Source organism: Sceloporus occidentalis, unplaced genomic scaffold, assembly GCF_023333645.1.
Source record: "Sceloporus occidentalis isolate IW3139 unplaced genomic scaffold, rSceOcc1.0.p SCAF_4, whole genome shotgun sequence".
In the NCBI taxonomy this organism is placed as follows: domain Eukaryota; kingdom Metazoa; phylum Chordata; class Lepidosauria; order Squamata; family Phrynosomatidae; genus Sceloporus; species Sceloporus occidentalis.
In genome coordinates, this window is record NW_028316984.1 from 36249400 (window position 1) to 36262318 (window position 12919).

At 38.1% G+C, this 12919-nt stretch overlaps 1 protein-coding gene across 1 annotated transcript in view; it reads left to right on the plus strand.

The window, feature by feature from the left end:
• The window catches only part of LOC149313738 (corepressor of RBPJ and splicing regulator-like), a 34121-nt gene that overhangs the window by 1306 nt on the left and 19896 nt on the right, over positions 1-12919 (plus strand). The window contains exons 2-8 of the mRNA XM_089519724.1: positions 3880-3974; positions 5385-5458; positions 5706-5708; positions 7926-7936; positions 8052-8107; positions 9559-9607; positions 9771-9888. Coding sequence (XP_089375850.1) covers positions 3880-3974; positions 5385-5458; positions 5706-5708; positions 7926-7936; positions 8052-8107; positions 9559-9607; positions 9771-9888 — 406 coding nt within the window. The remainder of the gene's footprint in view (positions 1-3879; positions 3975-5384; positions 5459-5705; positions 5709-7925; positions 7937-8051; positions 8108-9558; positions 9608-9770; positions 9889-12919) is intronic.

The following is a 12919-nucleotide window of genomic DNA, read 5'->3' on the forward strand; positions in this document are numbered from 1 at the left end:
AACCCTGTTCTCCAGAATCATAGTCCAGTGCTCAAACCATTATGCCACACTGGCTCTCTTATTATCCTGGCCTGAATCCTGAGTGTTGCTGTAAGTAAAAAATAACGTGGAGGCATACACAACAAAATACCTGAAAGGTTGCAGATCCTCTCTGATCTTGGAAGCTAAGTAGGGCCAGCCCTGGTTAGTACATGATCAACAACGAATATCAGGTGCGGTGCACTATACAGATGGAGAAGGGGAAGGGCTACATAGTCAACCCGCAGAGATTCAAATGTGTGCTGTACGCTCTTGCTTCTAAAACCCAAACACATTGAACATTGCATGGCATGATCCCAGAAGATTCATCGGTCCAAAACACACTGCAGAAATAATCCAGTTTCAGACCGTTTTAATGGCCCTGGCTGAATGCTAGCGAACTCTGGGAACTGCAGCTTTGTGAGCCTTCTCTATCAGAGAGCTCTGGGGCCACAATAATCTACAGTTCCCAGGATTCCCTTGCACTGAGCCAGGGCAGTTAAAGTGGAATCAAACTGGATTGTTTCTACAGTGTGTTTCGGATCAATTTTTGTTCCATTAGAAACCCTACTGTAACATGATACCCACAACTCAAACCATTGTCATCCTTACTAATGTTATCATCACTATACCAGTGGCGTCACTAGGGTTGGCGTCACCTGGTGGGGTAACTCATGGTGTCACCCCCTCCCCATTGACATCCTCCCATTACCACACCATAGAGAATCTTTAATCATGTTTTTGGGACTAATGTTACTCGTGACTCATAATTCCCATATATCAATGTTTTTGTTGTTGTTAACTGCCCTCAAGCTGATCTTAACTCATGGTTACCCAGTGGATGAGACATCGCCAAGACTCTCTGTCCTCAGCCGCTCTGCTTAAGTCCCGTATGCTCAGACCCATGGTTTCCCTGATTGGGTCTAGCCATCTGGTGTACAGTCTTCCTCTCTTTCTACTACCTTCTACCTTTCCTAGCATTATTGTCTTTTCCTATGAGTTGTGCCTTCTCATGGTGTGGCCAAACTATGACAGCCTCAATTTAGTCATCTCGATGTATTCAGGGACCCATTTGTTTGTCTTTTTGGCTGTCCACGGTATCTTCAACACTTCTCCAGCCCGACATCTCAAATAGGTTGATGAGGGAATTATAATTACCATATATTGCTGACTGTAATGGTAATAGTTGTGACATAAACAAGCAAAATTAAAATTATACCTTTAAATTACAGTATCATATGCACAGCTTAAAGTATTTAAATGTACATGGTTTCATGTGGTAAAAGTGAAAATTTTGCAAGATGTAATGCTTTTATATAAGTCTGAATCTGGAGCAGTGTTCATAACTCAAAGTTATGAATCTGTAACTGCAATACAGAATACCAGCCTTAATCTTTTGTGACACCTATTTTATATACCGTATACACTCCTCTATAAGTCAAAATATTCATGTCCAAAAATTGACTCCAAAATTCCAGGTTGACTTAGGAGCTGTGCACACTGGCGATAAAGGCCGGCCTGGGGGCAGAGTCAGGGCATGGTGTCCACATGATGAATGCCCTGACTCCGCTCCCAGGGTGGTGTGATACCTCACACCACTCCACACGGCATGTGGCATCACGGCACTCCACTGTTGCTTCATCCACATGACGTAGCACCAAAGGAGCACCTTTGAGCCACAGCTATTGTGCCCTTTCCAGGGCACAAAAAAGGAGCTGCTTTTTGCAGTTCCTTTTTGTGCCCTGGAAAGCCCAGATCAGGGCCATGCGGTGCAGTAGCTGCTTCCCCGATCCGTTGGAGTTGAAGGCGGCTGCAGACCACCCCATAGGGATGGTCTGCACGACCTCTTATTTACAGGTCAGTATGGTAATGTGATGGCAGCTCTTTCAGATTTCCCCATGCTGGGGGAGAGAGTTTCTTTCTCTCTTGAGCCAAGCAGAAATAGCCCTGGGTGATTGATTGCTGTTGAAGCAAAAAGCCTCAATTAGAGTCCCTCTTGCCACGTGCGCACGTACACACACTGAAGGAGCCTCCAAGTTTTACACTTGACTTATCCACAGGTCATGGCAAAATCCATCATTTTGGCCACAAAACGTTTTATTCCAAAATGCTCTGTAGCATTCAGATCAGTGAAAGGAGCTAAAGGTATGGTCATATTGAGGATTGAGCAAGCTTGCTTTCTACTTCTCCAGAGAACAGGACCCAGAACAATGGATGCAAACTAAAAGAAAAGAGATTCCACCTCAACATTAGGAGAAACTTCCTGACAGTAAGGGCTGTTAGACAGTGGAACAAATTTCTTCCTTGGAGAGTGGTGGAGTCTCCTTCTTTGGACATTTTTTAAAAATAGTTTTTATTGGTTTAAAATCACAGATACAAAAATAAAATAATACATACTAATGCTATTCATCCCTATACACCAAATGATTACAAACTACACAACAAACACATTAATTACTTCCTTACTTATAACTTAGAGATATTTCATAGTTGTCTTTTTGTCTGTCTGGTATTTAATCAAATTAATTCTTCCTTCTTTGGACATTTTTGAACAGAGGGTGGATGGTCATCTGTCAGGAATGCTTTGATTGTGATTTCCTGCATGGACGGGGGTTGGACTGGATGGCCTTTGTGGTCTCTTCCAACTCTATGATTCTATTATTCTATGGTTATTATCCTACCCTAAATTCAATTTCTTGGTAGTTAACCCCACTGCAGTAAATGAGACTACAGGATGTCTCCCTTATCCGGAATCCCAGAAACCAAAATACTCCAGAATCCAAAATTGTCCACCTGGATGGCTGAGATAGAGACACCTTTGCTTTTTGCGGGTTCAGTGAACACAAACTTTGTTTCATGCACAAAATTATTTTAAAATATGTATAAAGTTACCTTCAGGCTTTATTTATAAAGTGTATACAAAACATAAATGAATTTTATGTTTAGACTTGGGTCCCATCTTTACATTATGTACAGTCTCCTCTCCTTTCTTGTGGACTTGAGGTCCGTGGTCTTCAATATTCATGGAGGGGCAACCTCAGTAATTTCCAATGGGGCATGCCCCTGCTACATGCACTCACGGACATGCACCCCATTCAAGCCTATTCTGTGGGGCTTGAATATTGGCAAGTCTCTGTTTTCCCGGGGGGGGGGGGGTCCGGAACGGATCCCCCACAAAAATGGAGGGCCAACTGTATATGCAAATATTCCAAAATAAAAATCTCAAATCTCAAACACTTTAGGTGCCAGACATTTCAGGTAAGGGTCACTCAATTTCTACTAAGTTAGCATGACAGTAAATGTTTTCTAGAAAAAGAAATCATAGAATCACAGGGTTGGGGGAGGCCTCAAGGGCCATCCAGTCCAACCCCCTGCCATGCAGGAATTCATAATCAAAGCATCTCCAACAGATAGTCATTCAGCCTCTGTTTAAAAACCTCCACCACACTCTAAGGTAGCATATTTCATTGTCAATCAGTTCTTACCATCAGGAAGCTCTTCCTAATGTTGAGCTGGAATCTTTTCCTGTAGTTTGGATCCATTGCTTCATATCCTATTTTCTAGAGCTGCACAAAAAAACTTGTTCCATCTTCAGTATGACATCCCTTCAAATATTTAAACAGGGCTATCATATCACCTCTTAACCTTCTCTTCTCCCGGCTTCTCTTCTCTAGGAGTTGTCTGATGTGCCGGTGGTGGAATTCAGTGATTGATTATTATCTGAACTTACTGTGACTACATTAGCACTCTTTGTAATGGACTGGATTACAGTATTTCAATTTAATATGTGTATATCATGAAGTTCTGTAAAATATAAGTGGGAGGAAAGAACGTTACTTAAATCAAATTTGTATCAATTAGGTATGGATGGCAGAACAGAAAATATCTTACGACAAGAAGAAACAAGAAGAGTTAATGCAACAATATCTTAAAGAGCAGGAATCTTATGATAACAGGTAATTATTTTATTATAGATTATAGATTTCATCTTACATTATGCTAGATAAAACCATATTTTTTAATAAATGGAGATAGGCAAAATCATCTAAATTTGAAATTTCTCCATTAACTGTTACCATTCCTCATTATGCATATTGAATTTGTTTTTATATTGTTTTGATCATTGTGATATTTAAAGAGCAAAAGTCAGAAGGTGACTATAAAACCTCAATGAAGTAGAGCCATGTTGAAGAAAAGAGTTGGCCTAGACATAAAAAAATAGTATAAGCTCCTGGTGATTTCAAGTTAAATTAAACATGCACAAAACATTCTGAATCATGTTCCAGAACATCTTGACACATTTTGTTGATATGATAGCAGCTGGAATAAGTCAATAAGGACAAGCATGACATGCATAGTTTGGCTATATAGTGCTTGCTCCTTATTGGTGAGTTTGTGTGACTGCCATATCCTATAACTCAGGCATGTGGCATGTTCAAACCCACTCAGTTATCTTTCTTTAAAACCTCTTTTCATCCATTTCCCCTTCACATTTTAAATATGTTAAGATGCCATAGGAAATTAACTTTTTAAGCAAATAATAGTAGTCTTTTCATAATCTCTTGCTTTCATTTAAAAATTATAATTTGTCGATGAAAATCTGAAAATTCATAGGCCTGACTACCATTATGTGAAAAGAGAACTCTAGATCCTAAACAAATGTCACATCAGGAGCTGGCAACTATGATGGGTCCAGCAGGTAATTTTTTGTCCCAGGAGCCTCACAATCTGCCAAAATTGCCAAGAAGTAAAGGGGAAAAAACTAGAAGTAGCCAAACACCCATCTCAAGTTTTATAAAACACTTGTAATAATTTGGCCCCAATAGGTTCCAAGAGAGGCAATTAACTTTTTCTTATTTTTTCATATTTTTTTCCAGAAGAAAGGTAGCTAGGAGTAGTAGGGAGAGGGTTGAGATCTGCAGATTTCTGAATAACTGCTTCTTTGCTTCTCAGGGTCTTGGCCTCAGGCCACACTTCTGATCCATGCCTTGTTAAACTGCTGCCAAAATAATGTACTTGGGATTATTTGACTGGCAGTTTTTTATAATTTATTTGGATCAGAAAATTCCAGTGGTTTGTTCAAAACACTGAAAACAAAATTTTAATTTATTTTTGCATGCATGTGCCTTACTGGTGTTTCTGGTAATGAACTCATCAAGATTTTAATGGCAAGTTTTAATGCAATTGACATTTTAAAGCAACAGGCAAACCTGACAATACTTTAAGGTCTACTACTAGTACTGAACAATGAACTGTAGTTTATTCTAGAAGTTTCATTTGTCAGTTTTATTTAATTAAATAAGCAAAACTTGCTTTGAGTATCAATGTATTTTTTATGATCCTGGATTATTATATGTCCTATGTAGATTGCTTATGGGGGATGAACGTGTAAAGAATGGTCTGAATTTTATGTATGAGGCACCACCTGGAGCAAAGAAAGGTAACTTTTTATTTAGTAAATTTAGTTTTATTTTAAATTATACTTTACGTTGTAAATACAGTCTTTGAGACCATTTTGTTTTAATTCCAACAAACTTTCCCAATTCCTGTTGTCCCACCAATCCTCATATTATGCTAAATTGAGCACTTCTATCAAGATTAGCTGTTATATGTGATTAAAGAATCACAGCTATTTTCAAATGCTAGAAAATTTCAGCCAGAACCTGGTGGAAAGGTCTACTTTGTAGAGGGTTCCAGGAGCTGTTCTGAGTCTGTCCAGGAAAGGGTAGGAAACCCAGCAGAGCTACTGCCAGTAAACAATACTGGCTTAGATGGGTCAGTAGTCTGACTTTTCAAGGCAGGTTCATTCTGTGTTCTCCATAATATGTAACAGTAAGGGATTCTTGAATTAGCTTATTGTTAGCTGCTTATTATTTGGCATACAAGTTATTCTAAAACATCCCTAAAGATCACACCCACACTGTTTATATTTCTTTTGAATGTATCCAACTCACTGTGAAGAGGAAACCATTTTATTGCTTTTGTAATTTCAAGCAAGCTTTAGATGACTTCAGGTCAATTTATGGCTTGTAAAGAAGTTAATGTAATCAAAGCATGGGCTTATTCCTGGAAAAACATGAAGTCCCAATGAAATGCTACCTTTTGTAGTTCATTTATGGCAAAAAAAGCTCACAACTTGCTGGCAGAAATGCTGTCCTGTCAAAGCAGCATCATGGCTCTTGCCAAATACAGCCGTAAAGTTCAGGACTTCCTAGCAATTTGTAGCACAAAGGCAAAGAGTTGACATGTCCTTTTGTGTTCAGTTGGGGGTCTTTACACAATGACTTATAGGTGAATCCAAAGGCCATTTTTCCCTTCACAACAGGCCACAGTATGTGGGGTAGGAAAATGGGCTGAAAATTACTACTGATAGTAGCTTCTGCTTGTTATTTTGAGTTTGGTGGCAGGGATTTTCTTGGAGGGGGGTGGGTGCTTTGACCATTGGGAGTATAAAATACCCATTTTTTAAAATAATTTTATTGAAAAGCTAAAAAAATCACATATATATTTACATTTCCACATTACAATATTATCACATTACTTCACTTCCACCACCCCCTTTCCCTCACATATCATTCTTTACCATCTAGATGTCTCTTACACACATCTTCTCACATGACTTATTCAGCTCTCTTCTTTGTTCCTCCTTAGTTATCTATTCCCTAGAACCATCTCGGTCTTTCTATTTCTTATCATATGCTGAGAAATATTTCATCTTTGAGAGTGTACATCTGATTAATTTTTTCCCTTCCCCTAAACATATCTTTCCATTTACGTTTTCTAACAAATAACATACATACGTCAACCTTATATCTATATTTTCTCTTTATACTAGTTGCCTTATATCCCTTTCACTATCCTATTTTTAATTTAATTTTTAACTGTAGTTTTGCTTATATTTATGCTTTCCATCTCTTTTCACAAAATTCAATAAAGGATTTCCAACTTAAGTTATCTTCCTCATATACTTCTTCTTTCAGCAATTTTGTCAGGTTGTCCATATCTATAACCTCGGCGGATTTTATTAACCATTCATCTATTGTCGGAACTTCATTATCTTTCCATCTCTTTGCAATACTTATTCTCGCTGTAGAAATTAAATACAATATTTGTTTCAGTTTCTTTCTTGCATTCACTTCCTCTATTATATTTAACAAGCACAATTCTGGCCTTAGTTCCATCTTAACATCCAATATATCTTGTATTATTTTGTGGACTTCTATCCAAAAAAATTTTAACCCGTGGACAGGTCCACCACATATGGTAATAGGATCCAATACCATCGTTACATTTCCAACATCTGTCGTTTTTACCTTTACTCATTTTCGCTAAGTTTTGGGGGGATAGGTGCCATCTATAAAACATTTTTACGAAGTTTTCTTTGATATCCACACAAGATGTAAATTTCAAATCTTTTCCCCATGCCCATTTTTTATGGCAGAGGAGTCCACAGCTTTTGGGATAGGTTGTGAAGAGTGTGGGAAATTTGTGGCCACACAGTTTCCATCCCGGTATAAAGAAACAGACTACTGGATAAACATTCTTACTCCTACATTATATCAGAGGTCTGAAAACTGTGAAAACACTATTGTAATACAGTCCTGTGCATGTGTATTCAGAAATCCCTACTAAATTCAATGAAGCTTACTCCTGAATAAAAATATGAGATTGCAGCCTTTGTTTTGAGTGTAGAAATCAAACTTTGACTTTAGATGATTACAAATAAATAATACATTTAAATAACCAAAATACTTACTAAATACTTACTCCATAAAAACTCTGTCAAATATTTGTTACAGATGTATGATATAGCAAATGTGAGTTTCAACACTTGTACTTACAGCATGTCTTATCTAATATACTGTCTTTATCCTTTTCCTTCCCATTCATGCTGATAATCAAACAAGAGACCAAAGAGGTAATTTTGACAATTTATTATATTTCTACTTACATTTATTGGGCATGAATTTCAAACGACAGTTTACATCTGGCATTCAATTTCATTTTTATTTGTTGTTGTTGTTTGTTTTTAGCAAGAGGGTGAAACTGAATACAAATTTGAATGGCAGAAAGTAGCTCCACGTGAAAAGTAAGAATTATTCCTTTATTATTGGAATGTCATTTGTAGAGTTTATTTTCATGTTACTTTTGAGTGAGGTTTTAATAGTTTCAGCTATCATGGCTGAAATGCAATTTTAAAAACAAACAAACCCAAAACTCTCTTTTGAAACTATAGTATGTTTTTTATTTGTTCAGATATGGATCATCTGAGCCCACAAGCTCTATATTCGATCTTAAAAAATATTAAATTCATAAACTGAGGGAAGCCAAATAAATACAAAAAATGCCTGACCAAACCTAATATAGTACACTTAGTGTATTATTGGGGTGAAACAAATGGGCAGGAAAAAATGGCTTGAAGCTGCCTTTTCTGAAGCCACATTGAAACCTCACCAACCGTACTGCCGGTTCCCAAGGTAGCTGGAGTGCTCATGTCATGACCACACGATATGGCTTCAAGTCAGGAAGGAGGGGGGGAACTGCTTCTATTTGAAATGGCTTTTCTCTGTCTAAGGCGCCTAGCGGGCACTTTCCTACTGGCTTCAAGGCATGTGTCATCTAAACGCCACACCTTCAATTCAGTCTGAAAGCACCTCTTTTTGTCTGTTTAGCCCCATTGACAGTTAATCGTCTGTGATTATGGCTGCATCATCACTGCAGAAATAGTCCAGTTTCACACCACTTTAACTGCCATGGCTCAATGCTATAGAATTCTGGGATTTGCAGTTTTGTGAGGCATTTAGCCTTCTCTGTCAGACAGCTCTGGTGTCACAACAAACTATAAATCCCAGAATTCCATATCACTGAGCCTTTGCAGTTAAAATGGTGCCATATTTCTGCAGTGCTTTAGTGAACTAATAACTTTATTGAACTAATCACACCATTGTTAGATCCAGAAAACCATGAACAAAGCTCAGCTTGCTCAAAAGAACTTTCTTGCCTCCAAAGCAGCATGGGGTTGGGCAGCAGGGACTGCAATGAAAGGTAATCCATTGAATTCAAAGAGGCCACCTTGCAAATGCCTTTCTACTCATCCAAAATACCTTAGGCTCCAACTCTGCCTATATATGTATTAGGAATATTTGTATGCTACCTTTCTACTTAACAGTCCATAGAGTTGCCTAAAAAATGAAAACCTGACAAATCATATAAAATAACACACCAAAGTTCTAACAGCCTGGCAAGAGAAATAAAAGTCAGTACAAATAGTGCACAGAAGTATATCAGTAAAAACAATCTAAATTATGAAATCATATCTCTTTTAAAAAAAAATTAAAGTCTTGACAATCTTGTCGAAATGCAAATTTTGGAGCTTCTTAAACTAGCAGGTTATCTAACATAACTCATTTATAAACTTGCGTTTTGATTGATTGGAACCTCTCCTTTATTTTTCTTTTTTTGTGTGTCTTCTGTAAAAGATAGCAGCAATGTTCTTTTTCTGTAGTTATATATATCTTCTTGTCTTCTTGAATTTAACAGATATGCCAAAGATGACATGAACATCAGAGATCAGCCATTTGGCATCCAGGCAAGTTTTGTGCATCTCTTCCCCAACTCCTATATCTGTGAATTTGCAGTGTTCAGTGGTGTACATAATAGTTTACTGACCTTCTATTATGCAATAATTTCACTGGACAGAGGGAAATAGAAAAGTATTGAATTGTAGAAATGCCAATATGATCTTTTTACAGGTGAGGAACGTGAGGTGCATAAAATGTCACAAATGGGGCCATGTAAACACAGACCGAGAATGTCCGTTGTTTGGCCTTTCCGGAATTAATGCCAGCTCCGTTTCCAGTGATGGCTCAGGTAGGCACTTAGCATGTATTTTAATTAGATTGTGATGTGTGATACTTTGAAATATTTTCTCAAATCCATGTGGGTGATATAGATTGTTAGCAGCTTAATTAAACAACAAAGACTCTGCATTTAAGTGTGTTACATTTTGTCATGTTGTGATCCTGATTGTGCTTTAAAATCATTTGACAGTTCCTCTTTGGATCAGATGTTTCCTCTCCTTGGGAAATTGGTTTGAAGAAGTACTTTAGTACCTCTTCTCTGAAAGGAATAATGGCTGTTCTGGTGATGGATTTCATGGGCCATCTAATGCAGTGATTCCCAAATTGTGTACTGCAAGAACAGCTGAATTGTACATTGAAAATTTTGATGTGGTGAAGATGTTTGTAGTCCTGTCCTACTGGGAGCAGCACTGATTTCTTCTCCCTGTACTACCAGTAGTAGAGAGTGGCATCATTCTAAGGAAGGATGCACTGGTTTTCCTGATGTGACCCATGCTACAGAGGAAAGGCATGCCAGAAATCATAAATCTCACTCCAGCCACTGACAGACCAAAAGGAAGGCAAGATGGTAGGAGCCAGTATTGACTGTACTGAACTATACTGTGTTGAAGATGCCCTACCCACTGCAACCCATGTGTGTCTGGCTTGATTATTGGTTAGTATATTACGAGCTTGTCAATAAGCCAAATGATCTCAGGGTTCTATGTATGGTTCTATCTATTCTTCTCCATTTTATCATCACAACAATTTGGCAAGATAAGTTAGTGGTCATCCAGTGAATCTGTTTGGCTGAGTGGAGAATTGAACCCAGGTGACCAAAATCCCCATTCAGCATTCTAAACGCTATGCTTCACTGAGGTTGCATCTGCACTTCAGAACTAGTCCAGTTTGATGCCATTTTAACTGCCATGCCTCAATGCTATAGAATTCTGGGAATTGTAGTTTTGTGTCTCTGTAAGTGAGCTCCGGTGCAACAACAAACTACAATTCCCAGAATTTCCATAGCATTGAGCCATGGCAGTTCAACTGGTAAGAAGCTGTAACATTTCTTCAGTGTGGATACAGCCTGAGTCACCACAAAGTCTACTCAAAGGTAAGCCCAGCTAAGCTCAATGGGCATGTAAGCTTTCATAGGATTGGAACCCAAGAACAATGTGTTTCAGTTTTTTTTAAAAAAAAAACACCTGTCCCTCAGTTATCAGAGTTTGGGAAAGAGTGGTCTGAATCGGGGATGAGTTTCTTCTACAGCAAAGACAACAACAAAATCCTTTATTATAGTCAATAGACCATTAGGCAGAGCTTCTTCTAGATGTCACACAATACCAACCTTGGAGGCCCCCCATACCCCTGACTCCATTTTTTTCCTTTAAAAAGGGAATCTTTAAAAAGCCACTTGTCCCATCTTTAAGTCATGGGGTAATTTTGCCATGTTTCCCCCCAAAAAAACTGTTTTAGCCTGGGAGGAGTCAGAACTAGAACTGGCTGGAAGTAATTTCTGGTTCTGTCAATCCCATGTTAAATGGAAGGATATTACCGGCATTGTGTAGATATCCTCTCTAGATTATGATGGGCACTGGAGGAATGATGGGGTTTTGGGAGACCGGTATCCTCATTTACTGCCATGATCCCCAACATTTTGAATACTTGGTGTTCATATGTTAGAACCAACATGCATTAAACTTAAATATGTAAACCATAAACAAAAGCCTTTCTTGTTACATCCAGCATTCTTTGTACGAATCCCTAGAGTGCCTGAGGGCAGGGAACCATCCAATTAAAAAGATTGTATGTACAGTGCTGTGTAAATTTACAGCGCTTTATAAATAAAGGTTAATAATAATAATAGGAATGGGCAAATGGGTGTGTCTGCTGTCCATCCTTACTAACTGCTAATTGTCCTTCCAACACTGTACAGAGTGTCTGTATTTTTCCCAGTTCCAGTGAAAACTAAGAGAAAATTTGGAAGTTTAGATTTGAGATTTCCAGGCGTCCCAATTCCTTCTCAGAGTCCTATCTCACAGATGTCTCTGCTTGTTTGATGTGATTTTTAATGACTAACTTAATTTGCCTGAACCTGAAGCAAGGAAGAGTTAAATCATTTAGTGTTCCATAGTGGCATACTTTGTATAAATACACAATGTGTCCTTGCACAAAACTCAACAACATTGTAACTGTTCCTCATTTCCAGACAATGTAACAGTGTTTTAAAAAGTCACTTTTGAATTTGATGCAATTAACTCTGAAGCCTGTCTCTTCCTTTATGTGTGGCATGTGTATCCTGTTATGTAATTCACCATATACCTCTTCCCTGCCAACTCATGTTTTCCTGAATATACTAGAATATATGCAATACATCTTGTATGCCTGCACTTTCTGTATCCAGTAGCTCTTTGTTCTCTGAGCCCTGGCCTATAGGATATCTGGATTGTCCTCTCCATATGAGTTGCAAAGCCATTCTCTGGATGGTCTGAAAACCATAACTTTCCAAATGAAGAAGGAGGAAAGGTATATCATAAAGCTTTTCATATATCTCGGCTCACTGACTTCAGTTGGATTGAAGTGCTGACCCATTGCAGAATTTCTGCCAAACTGGAGATTTTCAGCTCTCTTCTATGGAGAGGAACATTCTATATGTGTAAAGATGTTACCAGCAATTACGTATCCAAGGCATTCCTACCATTCTTAGTAGGAACTTAGTCCTTGTTGTGATCTTGATATGCACCCACATGGATAGCTGAGTATGTTGGTATCCCATTTGTACATTTTATGTTGTCATGCTTCATATATAATAGCTTTGGGATGATTGCACTCATAGAGATTCAAGCTTGTGTCTGGTGCTAATGAGTACCTTGTTCTTTAAGAATGGTTGTCTGTGTTTTTTACAATACAAAATAGCACTGCTCTATACCGTAGCAAACAGGAAATAACAAGTACTCTGTCTGGGTGGATTTCATTTTTTCCCTTTGTATACAGACTGTAGTGCTAATCCAGTTGATGATTCAAACTTTAAAAAATATAATCTTTCTGCTTTCAAAAGTCTC